At 42.8% G+C, this 21,766-nt stretch overlaps 1 protein-coding gene across 2 annotated transcripts; it reads right to left on the reverse strand.

Annotated features, from left to right (window-relative positions):
- Positions 1-1,091: 1,091 nt before the first annotated feature.
- ANKRD34B (ankyrin repeat domain 34B) lies at positions 1,092-14,788 on the reverse strand. Of its 2 annotated transcripts, none has more exons than XM_054488989.1 (5): positions 14,662-14,788; positions 13,496-13,643; positions 11,006-11,091; positions 8,054-8,134; positions 1,092-4,380 (listed from the first exon to the last, which is right to left on the reverse strand). In XM_054488989.1, exon 5 carries the CDS (start codon positions 4,355-4,357, stop codon positions 2,813-2,815), a length of 1,545 nt encoding a protein of 514 aa, XP_054344964.1. In that variant the 5' UTR covers positions 4,358-4,380; positions 8,054-8,134; positions 11,006-11,091; positions 13,496-13,643; positions 14,662-14,788; the 3' UTR covers positions 1,092-2,812. The 2 variants fall into 2 exon arrangements, with proteins under 2 accessions (XP_054344964.1, XP_063520663.1); XM_063664593.1 differs by having other exon boundaries at positions 1,909-4,380; positions 11,006-11,088; positions 14,662-14,775.
- Positions 14,789-21,766: the final 6,978 nt, after the last annotated feature.

Below are 21,766 nucleotides of genomic sequence, written 5' to 3' on the forward strand. Positions count from 1 at the left end.
ATATGGCCAGATTTTTTTTCTTTTTTTTTTTTTGGAGACGGAGTCTTGCTCTGTCACCCAGGCTGGAGTGCAGCGGTGCGATCTAGGTTCACTGCAAGCTTCGCCTCCCAGGTTCACGCCATTCTCCTGCCTCAGCCTCCTGAGTAGCTGGGACTACAGGCACCCACCACCACGCCCGGCTTTTTTTTTTTTTTTTTTTTTGTATTTTTAGTAGAGACGGGGTTTCACCGTGTTAGCCAGGATGGTCTTGATCTCCTGACCTCGTGATCCCTCCTCAGGCTCCCAAAGTCAAAAAATTTTATTTATTTTCTTAAGACGGGACCTTGCTCTGTCGCCCAGGCTGGAGTGGAGTGTCACGATCTTGGCTCACTGCAACCTCCACCTCCTGGGTTCAAGTGATTCTTGTGCCTCAGCCTTCCTAGTAGCTGGGATTACAGATTACAGGCGCTCACCACCATGCCTGGCTAATTTTTTTTTCTTTTTTTGTTTGTTTGTTTGTTTCCGAGACAGAGTCTTGCTCTGTCACCCGGGCTGGAGTACAGTGGCGCAATCTTGACTCACTGGAACCTCTGCCTCCCGGGTGCAAGCAATTCTCCTGCCTCAGCCTCCCAAGTAGTTGGGATTACAGGCATGTGCCACAAAGTCCAGCTAATTTTTGTATTTTTACTAGAGATGGGGTTTTACCATGTTGGCCAGGCTGGTCTCGAACTCCTGACCTCATGAGGCTCCACCAGCCTCAGCCTCCCAAAGTGCTGGATTACAGATGTGAGCCACCGTGCCCAGCCTAATTTTTTGTATTTTTAGTAGAGACGGGGTTTCACCGTGTTGCCCAGGCTGGTCTGGAACTCCTGACCTCAAGTGATCCTCCTGCCTCGGCCTCCCAAAGTGCCAGGATTATAGGCATGAACTGCTGAGTCTGGCCAAAAAACATTTTTAAAATGCTGTTAAATAACTTTGGTTTGAGAATAGCAACAAAAGTTATTCTTTCTTAGTTTTCTATTTATTCAAAGTAGCATGTGGCACAATTGCTCTTGAAATTATGTTGAAATATCATTAGTATTTGAAAGATAAATAAAAATCAGTAACCAAAATGATATTTTAAATCTTTATTGATACCATTTTGTTTATAAACTAATCTATTTACATATCCTTCCAAATTGTATCCTTACAACTTGAAGTCAAGTACTTTTCTCGATATTAAACTTGCAGAAAGCATTTAGCTACCTATAAATATCAGGTACAATTCTAAGTTTTGAATCAAAAAATATTTCTAGTGTAATTAATATTAATATTGTTCAAGACATGAAATGGAAAAACCTCTAAATACTTTTTAAAATAAAAGCCACAAGTAATTAAATAATTACTATGTACCTTACAACTTGCTTATATCAAATTACCAAGAAAAGCATCATGCCAATTGTTAGGATCACCTCTACTCAGAAGGCAAAGAAAGTTGTACGTGGCAATCATCAAATTAATACACTTAGGTTTTGTATAGTCTGATTTATTCTTTGTTGTTAAGCTGCTAGATTGAAATAAGGATTCTTTGTATAAACATCATACTTTGAAGTTATATAGATGATATAATTATTACTTTATAATATTTTATAATACTAATATGGTATTCATTAATTTTGTTGGAAGTTATTCACAGGTCCTAAAATACTAGATGATTGGAATGTCACACTAAGGAAGTTATCCTTAATATATAAATGTCTAATAATTACATATCAGAAATAAAAAGGTATTGTTTAATATTGCCAAATATTTAGTACATTTTGTGATTAAGTTTCTACTGCCTCTATTAATTTTAGCTAACCTAATCTAATCATCAGTTTTTCTTTTTAAAAGAAGGCAAGCGCTTAGTTTTTATCCATGATGAACTTTTTTTTTTTTTTGGTTCTTTTTGAAAGACAAGAATAATTTGATATAAGTAAAGAGGAATGCTTTTTAACTTTTATATCATCTTGTCATTGGAAACTTATGGATAAGCTTCCAAAACTAATAACAGGAATTAAAAGATATGGAGAAAGAATAATTCCTTAAAAGATATGGAGAAAGAATAATTCCATAAGATAACATTACAGGTAAGTCTGTTTAAAAACCAAAACAAAGCAAAGCAAAACACAGTACACAAACAACAAGACTCGGCATAGATTACTAGTAGGTTGTAAAACTCTGACTTGCCAGTTTGACACTAATTAAACTGACACCACGAATATTTTAGTTGCCCATTCTAATACAGTGTTTAACCTTTTAAATTTTTAATTAGAGTTTTATCTATCTTCAGTCAACATTTGTAAAGAATTAGTTCATTCTTTGTAGCTCGATTTTTTTGATCTTAGAACATTTTATAGCTGTCAGTGTTTTCTTTTATGGTTTGGAGATCATAAAAAATTGCAATCTCATTTATTAACATGAAATGTTAAAAAAATTATTGACTTGAAAACTGTTTCCTAACAAAATATGTAGCCGATCTGAAAATTTTTAAAAATTACCCCAACATACGTGGCCTTCTTTCTTTGCTGATTTTTTTTTTAATGACAAATTTGGACTACATGAAGATTGTTAAATATTAGAAGTATTGAGAAAAATAGCTTTTCTTTTGTTTGAGAGAATTCCCTTAACAGAAACTATGTATTATTTTTTATGCTCATGATGCCTAGTACAAATCACATTACATTTTAATCCATCTAGCCATTATGGACCAACCAATTACGAGATTTAAAAGAACGAACATTTAAGATTTCTTCTCTATTTCTTTGTTTCTCTGATATAAACATTTGAAGAAAATGTGTTTTATACCCATCTCCTAAAAGTTTACTAATTGCTTAATTTGTTCAGTTTGCAATGATTGTCTCCTTAACAACATTTTCTTACTTTTGAATTCTTTAGGGAAAATCGGAACTGTTGGCATAAGCACTTTTTGACCACAAGAAAGAAGGCTGCAAATCTTGTTGTTGACATTGATATCTGAGATGGGAGGGTGAGAATTTACATTTAAGGGTGGGAGAAACCCTTGTCTGGTTTGGGTAACACTGTGATCTAAAGGGAAAGCTCCTGAACCTCGCCTTTCTAAAATCGCATGATTTCTCCTGCTCAGGGGACCTGGGGGGATACTCTCCAACAATTCTTTGGACTCTGATAATTGTGAAGGAGATGGTGAGAGGATCTTTTTCTTTCCTATAAGTGCTTTGCCATCTTCTAAAGTTGGAGGGGTAAGGCCAGCTGAGAGCTGGGAATCAGAGCTGTAGTGATTTGCCCCCAAGTTTCTTTTTTGAACTATACTTCTTAAGGTGGAAGCAAATATTGTCTGGTTAGAATCTGGGTCCTGGTCAACAGGGACTTCAATGCATTGCTGATTTCCTTCTGAAAGATAAGATTGATAGTTTATTTCATCATATGACATCTTCCTTGAGCTGGCCTGATCAAAGGCTCTTAGCAAATGTGCAGTGTCTTTTACATCAATGCTTTGGTGCCTAGTGATGAACCGCTTGGAAAGTGCCAGACCATTGGTTTTATAGGATAATTCTTCCTCTGGTGTAATATCCTGGAGCTCCTCTTGCAATGAAGCCACTCTGTTCTGGTGCATTAATGATGGGGGACTCTTGATCCAGGGCAGAGCGTGGGGGAGCTTGGGCCCCTTAGGGGCCAACGCAGGTTTCCTCACAGGGGAACCTGGGTCCCAGGTATCATCATTGCTTCCAGCAAGCTCAAGATCTTTAAAGCCAAAAAGTGTCAGTTCTGTTTCAGAAGAATGTGAAAGTGGCGATGAGGCAGTTTTGATGTCTATTTCTGAAGGAGTGGTGCAGGTAGCTGGGGAATGATACCCATCTATATCCACAGGAGGCATATTTAAGTACTGTTTAGTAGTATGCTTCCCACAGGGCGACTTTGCTGTTGTGATGATGATGACCTCTTTCCCTTTTGCCTTGCAAGCACTAAGAAGAACTTTCAGGGTTTCTGCATCTTCTGAATTTATAGCATAAACAAGAGCTGAGTAACTAGAATGGTCTTGCAAGCTGAGGTCAGCCCCACTCTTGAGGAGCAAGGAAACAACTTCAGGGCCAGCTTTTTCTAAGCAAGCATGCATCAGAGCCGTTTTCCCAGATTTGTCCTGTATGTTGGGATCGGCATTGTTCTCTAACAGGTATTTCACCATTTTGGCTTTACTGACACTCTGGTGATCGACATGTTTGGTCTTACAAGCGATCATTAAAGGGGTTTCCCCACGGTCGTTGCTCTCATTAATGTAGGCACCGCCTTCTAGCAAAAGTCTTGTGAGGCGAAGCCTGCTCTGATGGACTGCTTTGATCAAGGAATTTCCTTCACTTGAAATTTCCATACCTTCATCCATCTTCGGAGGTTAGAAATCAATACCTGGTTATCAAAGACAGCAAAGACCAAAAGATTAGCCAGAATCAGCATCCCAACTTATATTCATTTTGTTAGAATTAATTTTGAAAATATGTAGGGGACATAAATGGGATTATGCTATTAATAAATGCAGAACAAAAGAGTGAATTGCAAAATAAATTTTTGAATAGTAATGACCTTTAGGAAATTACAAATTAAAATTTATTTTCAAAATCTTCATTGAATATTTATAGCACCAACATAGTACTTTCCTAAGTCCCACATTAATTAAAAAATAATCTACCTGTGAAAAATAATTTTTAAATTAATAATATTAAAAAGCAAATTTAGGACAGGTACAGTGGCTCACATCTGTAATCCCAGCACTTTGGGAGGTTGAAGCAGGAGGATTACTTGAAGCCAGGAATTTGAGACCAGCCTGGGCAATGTGTAGTGAGACTCCATCTCTACCAAAAATAAGTTTTAAAATTAGCTGGGCATGGTGGTGTGATCTGTAGTTCCAGCTACTCAGGAGACTGAGGCAGGAGGATCACTTGAGCCCAGGAGTTTGAGGTTATAGTGAGATATGATCATCCCACCTGCACTCAGCCTGGGTGATAGAGTGAGACCCTGTCTCTAAAAAAAATTAATTAAAATGTGAATTTTAAAAAGTAAACTTAAGCCAAAAAGCCAAAATTCTGTTGTCATTGCAACTGAATCAATTAAAATATTGGTAGCTTAACGTAAAAACTTTAGTATTACATTACTTAAACATGCTCTTCAACTAAATAATGCAAGTGATATCTAGATTTTCAATTTGAGGGACATTTTTATGTTTCTTCTGAAGGATGAAATGTTGTTTGGGCTACAACATGTTAAAATAACTGACATAATATCTGAAATTCACACTGAGATTGGAATGGTGAGCATGTGATTACGCATTTCTCTTGATTCTATTATTTAAATCATACACTGACCAGATAACGAGGTTAGCAAGAACTATAGGGTTAAATTTTGACAACAGTATATCTGCTCTGAAAAAGGAGTTTCATAGGCAAGAAACCTGAAAGGAGCCATCCAGACTTTGTAAACATTTTAATTTTTGTTATTGAAACTAAAAAATATTTATGTTTATTTAAACATTTTAGATTCAGATTCCTTCAACAGATAATTCCATTAGGTGGTAAGAATTATGTCTTCATCGAGGACTAAGAAAATTTTTGTCTTTTAACAGTCCTTAGAGTTGGGGGGGGAAGAATCAGATGAATGTATATATACTATTTACATCTGTTTCATTGATTCAGTAGTTTTTGGAAATTGAAAACTATTGTTTATTCTACCTGTTTACTTTTAAAATTAAGATTATGGGAAATGCATTTCTATTTGATAATAGAATAGATAACAAATCTAATAACAACCAAAAGAAAGAAGAGATGAAGAGAGCAGAAAGAAAGTGAAGAAAAAAGAGAAAAGTAAGCATGCAGGCAGAAATTTCATTGTTAAACATCTACAAACTCCTGACATGTGCTGGGCACTGAGCTACGAAGATACAAGCCCTATCTCTGAGGAGCTCACAGTCTTTTGGGAGAGATACTGTATAAGCAGCTGGTTATAGAGTCAGGAGAGCACAGAAGCTTTAACATCCTGGGGACCAAAAGGGGCTTCACAGAAGCCAACTATTTGAGTTGGGTCTTGAAGACTTTGTAAGAATCTGGCAGGCAGACAAAGGAGGAGGGAGAAGTAGATAATACTCCTTTTGTAAAGACCTAGAGGCCTAAAATAGCGGTTATTTATAAGGAAGCAGGCTTTATTTACTTGGTTACAACCAAACTTCAGGGAAATATTGTAGCAGATAGAGTTAGGGTTAATATGGCAGAACACACACATCTAATTTTGCTTCTTCCTGAAAATCCTTAAAACCAAAGAATTTTGTCAAAGACAAAATTAAAGACAGAGGGAAGAGGAGAAGATGGCAGCAACAATATTTTGGAAGCCAGAAAGCAGATGAGCCAGTAGTAACTGACTCAGCATGTGTGTGTGTGTGTGTGTGTGTGTGTGTGTGTGTGAAGAATACAACTAAAATAAGGAGGAGTAGGTGAAAAGCTGTCAGATAAGCAGTTAGATCCCTAGGTCCTTGCTACTTGAAGTGTGATCCTACTCTGGCATCACCACCACCAGAACACTCTTTTATATGCAGAATGTCAGCTCCACCCCAGAGCTACTGAATCAGAGCCTACATTTTAACAAGATCCCCAGGTGATCTGTATGCACATTAAAGTTTGAGAAGTGCTACCTTAGGTCACTCCTCCAACTCCCAGTCACTAGGAGATAGAAGACTGCCCCTCCCGCCCTCCGGGATGTCTAGAGGTTTATTCTCAGGAAATGATGAAACAGAGCATCTCTGGACTGGGAGACACCAGGCATGTTTGAGAACAAGAAAACAGGGGAATAAGTGATTGCTTACTGACCACGGCTGAAGGGTCCCACAGCCTGCTTCCCCAGCTTGGCTTCGAGGAGGCCAGCAGCCATACCACCCTCACCCCTCAGGGATAAATTGCTATAGCATTCTCTCAAGAATGTGACATGCCACCCAGGTCGTATTTACAGTTGGTGCCACAGTGCCCAGCCTGTTTGCTCACTTTTTAACATTTAGTAGAGAACTTTTGAAATTGTCTAAACATTAAACTTGTCAGGGAAAAAAGGTGTTAGATACTTTATTCTCCAAATGTACCATACATGTTCAGGTTCTTTCTGTAATCAGTACCTGAAATAAGGCTGAATACACAAGCCTCATTTGTGTGTTCAAGGCTTCTCATCAGATTTTAATCCCAACCCTTTAATCATGAGCAGCCACAACAAAAATTTAAAAACAAACAAAAATGCCTCTTACATTAAAGATAGAGACTAGAACAAATTGAAAAAAGCAACTTGGAGGAAATGTATTAGTCAGAAAAATGAAAAGATGAAAAATTGAAAAAGATGAAAAATGAAAAGCTTTTGTCATACACTGGCAATATTGTCCTTTCTTTATTCATCTAATTTTGTACCTGCTACTAAGTTTTTTAAAAATAAACAATTATTTTACTTAGGGATCAAATATAAGGGGGAACCTGAAAAATTTTTTTAAAAGCAAAGGGAATGATTAATACAAACATCAAGAGAAAGCTACTTCTTGGTGGAGATTAGGAGAACAATGCCATTTGGGAGGGACAGAGAGAGGCCCAAAGGTTCAGGTGATGTTCTGTTTCCCAGTCTGGGTGGTGCATAGATGGGTGTCCATTCTATTCTTCTTCTTTCAACAGTATGCATTTCACATACTCTTCTGTATATCACTTTTACTTACTTATTGTAAAATAGAATGTGTGTGCAGAAAAGAGCATAGCATATATGTGAGATATACTTCATTATTAAAATTTACAAAGAGTCCTATTAGGTCTTCCTTTTAAAAGAGTCATTCAGTTCTCATGACACTATCGATGACATTTGTCATTCTTGACTTTCACTGGAGTTTCGACGACTAAGCTCCTGAAAGGCAGTATTCAAAAGGACATAGTGTTCATCTCCACTTCAGTATCATTCATGATGCAAAGCAAAGAACTACTCAATATATACATACATAAATGCAATGAGAGTGAATGCTTTGATTTTATGTCCCCTGTGACATACTCTATAAAGGTTATCTTGGAGCCAAACATACCTGCAAGTCAGGAACTTAGGAATTTGGGATCAGTTGACAACTTGGGTCCCAACTCAGAGGTCTATTCTGAATGCAAACCATCTGAAAAGAGCATCACATGAGACAGTGATCACAAAAGGATCATTTTTAAAGCATTTTTCATATATAAATGGGCTTAATAGAGCATAGAAATGTAGAGAAATGAGCTGGAATGTAATATCAAACATAGAAACTACTTAGTAATTACAATTCAATTGCTATAGAGTATCAGTCATTTAAAAAAATTATTTGACCAAAAGTAGCATTTGAGAAACAGATATTCAAATGAGAACAAGTTGCCAGATACCAGATTTCAATATTATACTCTCTTATAGTTTCTAGTGTTTAGGTCAATCTTGTTTTTAGTTTTTGAAGTCTTAGCAGAATCTTTAGGGGAAGATATTTTACTTAAAACTTTTTTTTGATATTTTATTTTATTTTTTGGCACAGGGTCTTGCTATATTGTCCAGGCTGGTCTTGAACTCCTAGCCTCAAACAATCCTCCCACCTCAGCCTCCCAAAGTGTTGGGGTTACAGGCGTGAGCCACCATGCCCAGCCAAGACTTTCTACTTTTCAGCCATCCTCAAGTAAAGGCCTTTCTCCACAACACTAAACCTGAGCACTTGCTGTCACAGCTTTTCTTCCACCAAGGTTGATGTCAGGAGGTTCTGGGAGAAGAAGAGGAGCTGGTACTATGCTGGCGACTGCCATGCCTAAGGAGGACAGTGGCCCCATCACAGTCTTGTGGAAAAAGAGGGTGGTGGGCTCCAGGGTCTCAGAGAAGTTGAGCAGTGGCACCAACTTGCTGCCTAATCCACCTGCAATGTGGACATAGGCAGACCCTCTCCTCTGAGGACTGGGGGAGTGTCCAGCAAAACCAACCCCATGAGGTTGACTCTTTCCTCATTACAAAGACTTTTAAAGCCACTTTGTTTGCTCACTTCTTCTTTTTTTTTTTTTTTTTTTTTTTTTGAGATGATGTTTCGCTCTTATTGCCCAGGCTGGAGTGCAATGGGCACAATCTCGGCTCACTGTAACCTCCGCCTCCTGGGTTCAAGTGATTCTCCTGCCTCAGCCTCCTGAGTAGCTGGGACTAGAGGCATGCGCCACCACACCCAGCTAATTTTGTATTTTTAGTAGAGATGGGGTTTCTTCATGTTGTTCAGGCTGATCCCGAACTCCCGACCTCAGGTGATCTGCCTGCCTCAGCCTCCCAAAGTGCGAAAGATTACAGGCGTGCGCCACCGCGCCCAGACTGTTCACTCACTTTTTAACATTTAGTAGAGAGATTTTGAAATCGCCTAAACATTAAACTTGTCAGAGAAAAAAGGTGTCAGATACTTTATTCTCCAAATGTACAATACATGTTCAGGTTCTTTCTGTAATCAGTGCCTGAATGGAAGAATCCCCTTCTCTTTAGCCCTTCATCCTTTTCCAGGGGTTCTTTTATCTTGCCTTCTCCATTTGCACATCAAACACTCTGATATTTATGTCTGACTTATTTCCTTTTCATAGAATTGAACTCTACTTTTGACGAAGACCACTTCTCTTGCCTAGAATGTTCTTTCCTCCTTGAAGCATCCTGATTGGACACTGAGTGCTGATAGCATACTAACATCCAGTCAATCCCTTTGTTATGTCTAGATTATAAGCAATCCCCAAATTCAGTTGCACCTTCTATATAGACAATAGTTCAACTGCAGAAAGTTCAGGCATCCAACAGATGTCAATCGTGACTCACACTTATTGGCTATGTGCCCTGATCAAGTCTCTCAGCCTCTAGGAGTCTTGAGTTCCTCATGCATGGAATGACAATCATAGAACATGCATTCCATGGGGATGTGGTCATGAAATCAGACAATGTCTAGAGAAAGACTTTCCTGTTTTTTCTTCACGCTCACTGCATTCTTTTTTTAAAAATGTTTATCTCAGAATTAGCTTTTTGAAATGTTTATCATGTCTCCAATCCACAGCCTATTTAAAATAACAGAAAAAATATTGGAAATGTTTTTTTAAGGATCTCATATTTCTAAGATGTAATGCTTCTTCTCATTTTGTAAACATCAGTGGAATCTAATAAGCAAAACATGGAAAGAGCATATCCTTTAAGTATACTTTCCTTACAATTTCCAAATACTATCATTTCAACACTATTACAAGATATTAATTATTAAACAGCTGGGTGAATTGCCTTTCATTCAAAGATTGCAGTGTCTTTAATATCACTTGCGCCTCCTCGTGGCATATTTACGATGCTCCTTTAGTTCTTCCCTCTATGCCCAAGATGCCACCAAAATTATAAGCATTGAGTTATTTTTAAAAAATATTTTAAATATGTATATTTTAAGAACAAAGAAAATCAGAGGAGAGATACCATTAGATGAGCAATTTCAAACAAGCTCTGGAAATGGGGGGATGGTGGAGTGGCAAATGGCCTTATCATAGCAGAGGAGGCTGCAGGACATAGACCCAGGGAGGCTGCTTACCCACAGGACCTATGACATTTAGGACTTAGAGGCCCCAAGTGCCATAGAAAATGGCAGTGAGTATCAGGGCTTAGAACAAGAAGATGATTGAAAGTCTGTGGACAGAATGACTGGACCCCTACATATTTTATCCCACCCCAAGTAGCAGACAACCACTCTCCTAGGCAAGAAAACGAAGATTTATTTTCTAAATTGATCAGAAAGGCTCCAAACTTAGAGGCAGCTTGCTGAAAACAGGGATTCAGTGAGCATGTGCAGGCCAAACGTTGAAGTCCCCAGCTCCTTGCCCTGCTACGAGGGGACTGGAACCCAGGGAAAGGAAGTAAGACGCATTGCAGCTTGGAAAGATGAGCCCTATTAAAAATATCTGTCATACGTGAAAGCAATTCAAACCATAACTGCATTCACCCTTCCAGACACCCACTCTAAATGGAAATAGAAAGTTACCTGAAAACATTATTCAAAATTTCATACTTCACTTTTGTCTCTTCTCTCCCTAGGTAAGTTTTCTGTCAATCAGCTGTCAGTTCCTACTGAAGGAAATCAAAGCTATTCAGAGTTACATAAACACCAATAATTTGTTACATGCATCTTTCCCATTTGGAGTCTAGTTTTAAATTCCTTATTAAGAAATCCCCCAGTGTTTGCTCAGTTAGTCATACCTCACTGATTATGAGTTTGTCAAGTATCTGGAGATTCTATGCACAGCGACCCTGTGTGTGTCTGCCTGCAGGGCTGAGTCTGCCATGCGAGGACTGCTGGGGTTGGAAGGGCCTCGGCACTCACTCGGTGCAGATGGGGAGGCTGAGAAAGGAAAGGTGAGGGCACTCTCCTAAAGCCAATCATCTTACTCACCTGCTTGCCAGAGGTCAATCACATGTTTGTGTCCTTTATCTCAATATCACCTTGCTTCTTGGATGGCCAGCTTCCAACAGAGTAGGACTCTGTTTTGAGGGCCTGATTTGTGTGTTATCTCACATGGCAGTGCTACATGAGCTGAGGTGCTTGCAAAGCCATCTTGGAGACGACAGGCCAGGCCTTTCCTGTGGCTTTTTGTCCCCATGCCACCCCCAGTTTTCCTTTCATTAAGACAGAAAAGTGGCCGGGCATGGTGGCTCACGCCTGTAATCCCAGCACTTTGGGAGTCCGAGGGGGAGTGGATCACCTGAGGTCAAGGGTTGGAGACCAGCCTGGCCAGCATGGTGAAACCCCATCTCTACTAAAATACAAAAATTAGCCGGGCATGGGGCGGGTGCCTGTAATCCCAGCTACTCAGGAGGCTGAGGCAGGAGAATCACTTGAACTCGGGAGGCGGAGGTTGCACTGAGCCGAGATTGTGCCACTGCACTCCAGCCTGGGTGACAAGAGCAAGACTCCGTCTCAAAAAAAAAGAAAAGAAAAGAAAGAAAAGTTATTTTCCTTTGAGCCTTTCACTCTACCTCCAAATAGGATCCACGCTTCCTCTCATAAAGTTCTTCATCTGGCCATGGTGGGGAAGAACTTAACAAATGGGTTTGAACTCAAAATTCAGCCCATCGCCCTTGCCCCAGTCCCTGCCTATGTGCTGCCCCAAAGAGGATTAGAGACTGCTCAGATGAGGCAGCAGGGTGCGCACCAGGGACCGGGGCTCCGGCTCTCTCCAAGTTACCAACCTCTGGGAGGTCATTCTTCTGAGCCTCAGTTTCCTCACCCCTAAAATGGGGATAATATCTACTTTACAGTAGATGATTGTGAGGATTTTAAAAGATCTGAACACACTTGCTACTTAGGAATTCAATAAATGTCCATTTATAAACATGCATCACCAAATACAGGCACTGCATACAGGAATCCTCAGGGCTGGTGGGGTCTGACGATGGGATGCTAAGTTCCCTATACCGAAGGGTTCTTCTTTTGTGGGCATAAGAAACACATGGAGTGCCTGTTAAAAAGAAAATTCTAGGCTCCACTCCCACATATTCCATGGGAGGTGCTTCTAATGCACACTTGGAGAAAATCTGAGGCAAGCTCTTCATTCCTCATTCCAGGCCACTTCCTGTTTGCTATGGACCCCTGCCTCAGATTCACACAGAGCTGTCTCCGTCATTACTTCCAAGTGGTGTGATGCTCAGCTCCCCTGCAGGAGTGAAAGGCAGAGATAGATGGCTGCCACAGCCCAGAGACGGGTCCAGGGAGCTCACAGGTCCCAGAGAAGAGGACAGCCTTGAATTAGTAGAACCGGCCAGGAGCTGGAGGTTTGCTGCCCTGCCTTTCCTAGACGGGTTTGAAAAAACCCAGAGTCAAATGGAATTTCTAGTTCTAGATCCCTGAGGAATCGCCACACTGACTTCCACAAGGGTTGAACTAGTTTACAGTCCCAGCACGTTGCGCACATGTACCATAGAGCCTAAAGTATAATAATAATAATAATAATAATAATAATAATAATAATAAAGAAAAAGAAAAAGAAAAAAAAGAAAAAAAAAAAGTAAACGAAAAAAAAAAAAAAAAAGAAAAAACCCAGAGTCCTAGTGGGCAGCCGAAGGCCAGGAGGGAGGCCAGCTCCACTGGAATAAGGTAAGCCTGCCTGCCACAAGCAAATGTGTTATCTCCTCCCACCCAAGGAAAAGGGAAGAGACAGAGTAAAAGATGCATCTGAGGTCGTCCTGGAAAATGGAACGACTGGCCAGAAAAAGATTCTTCCCTGGTATTGACTTGCAAGAAATATTTAGAAACTGTCCAAGGAGACGGGTAGCTGGTAAGGTTTGCTGTGTTTCCCACACATACCCGCAAAGGGCTGCCGTGTTCTCCTAGTTACTTCGGCTGTCCCCCAGGCCTTTGGGGCATCTATGCCCCAACCTCCCCCCCAACATACACACACACACACACACACACACACACACGAGAGAGAGAGAGAGAGAGAGAGAGAGAGAGAGAGAGAGAGAGAGAGAGGCCAACCTAGTCCTCCAAGTCTGAGGGAACCAAGGTGATGGGATTTCCAAGCTGTTGAGGATGCTGGTAGCGTCTCCACGGTCCCCGCCGACCCCTGGAACCAGGCGCTTTTCCTCAGTTTTCCCTGAGAGCAGGAGGAAGCGAGCTCAAGGCGCTGTCGGAGAAGGGCAAAGGAAGGTGACTGGGGCGACAGCGCCAGGGCACCGATGGGGGCGGGGTGCACGTTTCGTCGCCTCATCTCTGAGCCAGGGCAGGCAGCTGGAGGGCTAAGGCGATCACCATCCACGAAAACTGGTTCTGCCCACAGCCGCTGCGGAGCGGTCCCTGCGCCGCTCGCCGGCCCGCCGGACGCGGCCCTCCCTTGGGAAATGGTGCGTCTGAGGGGCGCAGCCACTGCCCCCAACCCGGAGCAGGCGCTCCTCTGCACCCAGCTCTCTGCTAAGGGGGTCCGGTATCCTGGTGCCAAGGTTGTGCGCACCTGAGAAGCGCGGGGACCTGCTGCCCGCCCCTGTGCGGCTTCTGGAAGCAGGAGCTCCTGGAAGCTGCAAACGGCTCCGCAGTCCCCAGCCCGCCCCCAGCGCCCAGCCGGCACCTCCTGCTGCCCAGCTGCCGAGGCACCTGCGGAGACGCGCCCAAGTCAGCCCCTCCGACCCGCGCGCTCTTGCGGTCCAGCGTGCGCCGCTCCCGCTGCTGCGCCGACGTTCGCCCATCAGGCCCCCGCCCCGCATCCTCCTCGACACCCCGCGGCTGGGCAGCCCTCGCCGGTTCCCGCCGCTCGGCGAGGCTGAGAAGGAGGCGGAACCCGCAACCCGCGGAGTCCAAGCCCCAGCGGCAGCAAAACTGGAACCGAGAACCAGCGGGAACGGCAGGAGGCGCGAGGGTGAGCTCGCGTGGAGCGCGCCCCGGGGTGGCGGGGCAGAGTCTCTCGGGAGACCCCTGCAGCCCGGCGGCCCTCGGCTGGCCCTGGGTCTCGCATCCTGCTCGGGGCACTGCAATGTCAGGGTGAGCGGGAGGTGCGGGCTTCAGGGGCTTGCGCGCACCGGGCAGGGAGCACTGAGGCCGTGCGGGCCGCTGGGTCCCACGCTGCGCCCTCGATGTCCTCCTCCCGGCAGCCGCCACTGCAAGCCAAAGTTTCCCAAGTGCAGCCGGCAGAGACGGCGCCTCACACTGACCTGGGACGCGCTGTCGAGTTGGCGGCAGCGCTTTCAAACCTCTCTCCGGCACTGCCTGACCCTCTGTGCGGCCCTAGGGCGAAGTCCCAGCTGAGCTGTGGTCTTCGGCTCCTCGGCGGCTCGAATCGCAGATCTCGGTAGATGCCGCCCCGTCCCCGCCCTGCTCGGCGGAAAGAGGCGGGCGACTGCCGCGAAGCGCTGGAGCTGGGACCCAGAGCACGCACCTCGCCAGACGCCTGGGCAGCGCGGCGCTTCCGCTGGGGGGGACGCGTCGGCTCCAGGCTCCGCGCAGGTGAGGGCGGCAAGGCCACTCTGGACCCGGGGGCCAGAAGCTGCTGGAAGCTCCTCCTTCTGTCCCTGTAAGTCCCACCCCCGTCCCCCGCTTCGGCCACCGCGCTTCGGCCACGGCGACTTGGCCAACAACAGCGGCAGCAGGGTCTCCCCATTGAGGGAAGCACGCACCCCTACATCACGGGCTTTGGCTCCTCCAGTCCGTATCCCTCCCCTCAGCTCACATCCACCCGCTGGTCCATGAGTCCATCTGTCCCCACCGGTCCTTCCACCCCTCCACATCCCTGTACCCACTTCAGGTAAAGCCAGAGCCGCACTTCAGGTTGGGGTGTTAGTGGGAACAACCATTCTTATTTATGTCTTTAGGAATTTATTAGGTTATTATGCTATTATTAAAGCATGAATAGAACATACTAAAATTTCGCAAAATACATTTCATATGTTAAACTCTACTGAGAGATGAAAAGGAAATGAAGTAGAAGCAACTTTTTTTTGTCGTTTTTCGTTTTTGTTTTTTTTGAGACAGAGTCTCATTCTGTCACCCAGGCTGGAGTGCAGTGGTGTGATCTCGGCTCACTGCAACCTCCACCTCCTGGGTTCAACCGATTCTCATGAACCAGCCTCTGGAGTAGCAGGGATGACAGGTGTGCACCATCACGCCTGGGTAATTTTTGTATTTTTAGTGGAGACGAGGTTTCACCATGTTGCCCAGGCTGGTCTCGAACTCCTGACCTCAAGTGATCCGCCCACCTCGGCCTCCCAAAGTGCCGGGATTACAGGTGTGAGCCACAACGCCCGGCCAGAAGCAAGATTTTTAACTCTTCATTTATCTTGAAGGGTCTGGTGGAGAAAGGCCATCACTATTTTTGTTATTAAGATAATGTCAATCAAAACTTGTTTATAGTTTTGAGTCCTCACGGGGAAAAGTAGATTTATCTCTGGTCAGGCTTCCTTTATTAAAGAAAAGACCCCTCTGAAATGAGGACCTAAAGGGTCCTCATTTAGTAAACATACGCAAAGCAAGTGCACAGGGCGCTTTACCCCGAAGTTGGGCTCTAGGGAGTTTGAATCCTAGATCTGGGCTGCCCTTTGCCTACAGCTATTTGTTTGGCGGTTACCAGGAAGACTGAGCAAATTTGCATGAAGGCGCGGGGCTCCTCCCCCTTACCACCTCCGACTTTTCTCTTAAAAAAGTTTCATCAATGTGCAGTGTACCTATTAAAAGACAAATATTTTGGCCGAGTGCTGTGGCTCATGCCTGTAATCCCAGCACTTTGGGAGGCCAAGGAAGGTGAATCACTTCCAGGTCAGGAGTTCGAGTCCAGCCTGGCCAACGTGATGAAACCCCATCTCTACAAAAATACAAAAATTAGCCAGGTGTTGTGGTGTATGCCTGTAATCCCAGCTACTGGGGAGGCTTAGGCAGGAGAATCACTTGAACCCAGGAGGCAGCAATTGCAGTGAGCCCAGATAGCGCCACTGCACTCCAGCCTGGGCCACAGGGCCAGACGTCTCAAAAAAAAAGACGCACATTTCACAAGTCCGATGATTCTGCACAAACTGAACATCATCCAGATCAAGAAGCAGAACATTACCAGTTCCCTCATAACACTCCCTCTTCAGATTTCTCATTGGAGGGAGTGGTGGCTTCAAAAAGCATAGAGTGGTTTTGTTTGTTTTTGTACTTTATAGTGATTGAATCACTCTGTTGACTGGCGTCTTTTGCTCAATAGTATGATTAAGAGATGCATACTGTGTGTCGCTGTAGTCTGTTTATTCTTTTTGCTGTATAGTATTCCGTTTTGTGATTGTGCCTCAATTGCTTATTCATTTTACTACTGATAGACATTTGGGTAATTCTCAGGTTTGGGACATTACAAATAATGCTGCTATGAACATTGAAAGAGATGTCTTTTGGTAACAATATATACTTATTTCTGTTGGGTACATACCTAGGAGTGGAATTGTGAGTCATGATGTAGGCATATGTTCAGCTTCTGGAGATGCCACCAAACAGCTTTTCAAAGCAGATGATCCAATTTTCACTTCTACTTTATTAGTTTTCTATTGCTGCTTGTTACCACAAACAAAATCACCACAAACTTAGTGGCTTAAAAAACACAGATTTATTCTCTTACAGTTCGGGAGGTCAGAAGTCCAAGTTGAGTTTTATGTGGCTAAAACCAGAGTCTCAGCAAAATTGCATTACTTTTGGAGGTTCCAGGGGACCATCTGTTTCCTTGCCCTTTCTAGCTTTTAGAGGCCATCTGCATTCCTTGGCTGGTGGCCCCTTCCTCCTTCTTCAAATATCTGTCTGTCCCTCTCTCTCCCTCCCTGCCCCCCTCTCCCCACTGCCACGCTTCTGTTGCCACGTGTCTCTCTCTCCCTCTGCTTCCTTCTCTCCCTCTGACTCTCCTGCCTCACTCTGGAGGACCTTTGTGATGACACTGGACCCACTTGGATGACCTTCCATTTCAAAATCCTTCATTTAATCACAGCTGCAAAATTAATTTGGCCTGTAGGGTAACATATTTATAGATTCTAGGGATTAGGACATTGAACTCTATGGTGGTTCATTACTCAACCCACCACACCTATCAGCAGGATATTGGAACATGTTGCATGGATGGAGAATGGACTGAAAAAACAGAGGACAATGAATTTACAATTTACATTGTATCCCAGATACAATTTACCTGTAGGATTTTTACTGTTGACCTGGGTGCTGTGCCAGGACTGGTGGGCAGGAGAGGGGGGCTGATGCTGGAACACCACTTCTAGCCACCACCAACCTGCTGGCACTACACGATTTGTGCCTGGGGGCACCCATGCTGAGTGACATGTTAGAGAAGGCAGATCCTCCTTCGTGGGAGTTGGTAACGGGCAGTTAAACAGTGGTGAACACATCACATTTTACAGTGGGAAAGGCCCTGTGGTCAGTGGACAGTGTCCCATCCCATGCCACAATGGTGGAATTATGAGGACTGACTTCCACAGCAGGAGAGTTAAGGGGAGAGCTACATTAGACTACAAAGCTCATCTGCTAATCTGGGCAGGCCAGTCCGTGCCATCGTTGTAATTTGAATGTTAAAGGGAGATGATTTTAACATTCAAAGTCTGAGAATGAGAATTTCTAGATTATATCTACTTCTGATCTCAGTTTAGTCCAGCAACTACACCCCTGAAGGAGAGAGGACAGATGTTTTTATCCTCATTTTAGCAAAGGGACTGCCAGGGCTCCAGGGGGCTCCATGATTCACCTAAGAAGCCTCGGGAGAGGAAACAGGAATAGAAGGAGCCTCCCAGCTCTTCCCGCTGTCCTTTGTGTGGCTCCACCTGCCTGGAGTGTAGATTCACTAGGACCTGAGGTCATGGAAGCTGAGGACCTAGAACCGACCCAAGCCATTCAAACCAAATTGGATACCTCCTACTTTGTGAGTGATAGACTGGGATTCTCTGGAATGTGGGACTCCCTGTCCTCATGGTTTTATGCCATTAAAAAATATATTTTAGAAACAAGTAAAAGTAGATGCTTGGGCCAGGCGTGGTGGCTCATGCCTGTAATCCCAGCACTTTGGAAGGCCAAAGCGGGTGGATCATCTGAAGTCGGGAGTTCGAGACCAGCCTGGCCAGCATGGTGAAACCCCATCTCTATTAAAGAAGAAAAAATACAAAAAATTAGCTGGGCATGGTGGCGTGCGCCTGTAATCCCAACTGCTTGGGAGACCGAGGCAGGAGAATTGCTTGAACCCAGGAGGCAGAGGTTGCAGTGAGCTGAGACTGCACCACTGCACTCCAGCCTGGGCAACAGAATGAGACTCCATCTCAAAGAAAAAAAAAAGTAGATGCATGTGTTTGATAAACATTTTCATCAGAAACCCCTCCATCTACTTTCTGTCTTCTAGAAATCAGCTGAAAATTCTAGTCTACTGATGAAATCACCCCAGTTCTCTTCATAATTGTGGTTTATACTATTTTACAATTCACTTACTGCCAATTTAATTTAGACCCAGCCTTTAGTGTAACCATTACCCAAAAAATGTACATTGCACCTATTGAGTAATTTCTCATCCCTCACCTGGACAGAGAAATGTGTGGTTAGTCTGACATCTTGAATTTAAAATCCCATGGTTGAGCTAAGTAATGTGTAGACATGGACATGGAGTATAGAATAATTGACTTTGAAGACTTAGAAGAGTGTGGGGGTATGGGAGGGGGTGAGGAATGAGAAATTACTCAGTGGGTGCAATGTACATTTTTGGGGTAATAGTTACACTAGAGGCTTAGACTTCACCACTACCTGGCATTTCCATGTAACAGAACTGCACTTGCACCCTTAAATTTATACAAATTTTTTTTAAAGTTCCATGGTTATCAGTATCGTAGTTATCATCATTTCATTAATATTTTATTAAAGAAAACAGAATTCTAAGCTTGCAGTGGAGACAGCTTAAAACCATCCAGCCAACAATCCAGAAGCCCTAAAATGCTCAGAAATTGGTAGCATTGTTATCTTAGAACTAGGGGTAAAAAGGCAACTAAAATAAGAACTGATTAAAATTCTGTTTTTCCCAAGGTGGGCATCATACTTAATGCTGAAAGACTGAAAGCTTTCTCTCTAAGATTAGGAACAAGACAGGGATTTCCACTCTCACTACTTCTATTCAACTTTGTAACCACCAGGGCAATTAGGTAAGAAGATGAAATAAAAGGGATTCAGATTGGAAAGAAAGAAATAAAACTATATCTACTTGCAGAAGACATGATCTTGTGTTCAGAAAATCCTAAGATTCTATATACAATTAGAACTAATAAATGAGTTCAGCAAGGTTGCAAGACACAAGATCAATATACAAAAAAAAAAAAAAAACAATTATACTCCTATATGGTAATAATAAATGATATGAAATGTAATTCTAAAAACAATTTTATTTACAATAGCATCCAAAAGAATACAATTTGAAATACAAAAGAATAAATTTGAAAGAAATTTAACAAAAGAAGGGGAAAACATATTTTGGAAATAAAATCATTGCTCAAAGACATTAAAGAACTTATGTCAAAGAAGTCAAAGACATTAAATAAATGGAAAGACATCCCATATACATGGATCAGAAGATTTAATGTTATTAAGATGGCAGTACTCCCCACATTGATCTACAGATACAGCACAATTCTTATCAAAATCCCAGCTGGCTTTTTGGGGGACTCATATTTCCTGATATCAAAACTTACTTACAAAGCCATGTTAATCAAGACAGTGTGATACTGGCATGAGCACAAAAAGATAGATGAATGGAATAGAATGCAGGGTCCAGACATAAATCCTTATATTTATGGTCAACAGATTTTCAACATAGGTGCTAAGACAATTCAATGAGGGAAAGAACACTCTTTTCAAAAAAATGGGGTTGGGACAACTGGATATCCATGTGCAAAAGAATTTTAAACCTCTACCTCATTCCATATACAAAAATTAACTCAAAAAGGATTAAAGACCTTAATGTAAGAGATAAAACTATAAAACTCTTAGAAGATAACATAGGCATAAATCTTCTTGACCATGGATTAGCCAATGGTTTCCTAGATATAATACCCAAAGTAAAAGCAATAACATAAAAAATAGATACTTGGGCTAAATAAAAATGAAAAACTTTTGTGCTTCAAAGGACACCAAGAAGAAAATGGAAAGACAACAAAATGGGAGAAGATTTTTACAAATCATATATCTGATAAGGGGCTTGTGTTAAAATGGGCAAAGGATCTGAGTAGACATTTCTCCAGGGAAGATATATAAATGGTCAATAAGCACAAGAAAAGATGCTCAGCCGGGTGCGTGGCTCACACCTGTAATCCCAGCACTTTGAGAGGCCAAGGTGGGCAGATGACTTGAGCTCAGAAGTTTGAAACAAGGCTGGGCAACACGGCAAAACCCCGTCTCTACAAAAAATACAAAAATTAATCAGGTGTCATGGTGTGCACCTGTAGTCCCAGCTACTCAGGAGGCTGAGGTGGGAGGATTGCTTGAGCCCAGGAGGTGGAGGTTGCAGTGACCGGAGATCGTGCCACTGCACTCTAGCATGTGCGATAGAGCCAGACCTTGTCTCAAAAAAAAAAAAAAAAATGCTCATGATTAGTCATTTAGGGAAAGGCAAGTCAAAACTACAGAGAGATATCACTTCACACCAACTAGGATGGCTATAATAAAAAAGACAATAACATATGTTGATGAGAATGTAGAGAAATTAAAACACTCATAAATTGCTGATGGGAAAGTAAAATGGTGCAGGTGCTTTGAAAAACATTTTGGTTTAAGCCTCAAAGGCTTAAACAGAGAGTTACCATATGACTCAGAAGTTCTGCTCCTAGCTATACCCCAAATAAATGAAGCTATATGTACACACAAAATTGCACATCAATGTTCATAGTCCAAAAAAGGAAACCTAAATGTCCATCAGCTGATGAATGAACAAATGAAATGTGATATATTAAGACAATGAGCTATTTGGCAACGAAAGGAAATGAAGTCCTCATACATACTACGACAAGGATAAACTTAGAAAAACATTGTGTTAAGGCCGTACATGGTGGCTCACGCCTGTAATCCCAGCACTTTGGGAGGCCGAGGTGGGTGGACCACCTGAGGTCAGGAGTTCAAGACCAGCCTGGCCAACATGGCAAAACCCTGTCTCTACAAAAAATACAAAAATTAGCCGGTTGTGGTGGTGGACGCCTGTAATCCCAGCTACTCGGGAGGGTGAGGCAGGAGAATCTCTTGAACCCGGGAGGCAGAGGTTGCAGTGAGCCAAGATCG

The sequence above is a fragment of the Pongo pygmaeus genome, chromosome 4 (assembly GCF_028885625.2).
Source record: "Pongo pygmaeus isolate AG05252 chromosome 4, NHGRI_mPonPyg2-v2.0_pri, whole genome shotgun sequence".
Lineage (NCBI taxonomy): Eukaryota > Metazoa > Chordata > Mammalia > Primates > Hominidae > Pongo > Pongo pygmaeus.

Bases quoted from the DNA above. Each gene is read 5' to 3' on its own strand.
- ANKRD34B (XM_054488989.1), bottom strand. From the start codon at position 4,357: ATGGATGAAGGTATGGAAATTTCAAGTGAAGGAAATTCCTTGATCAAA.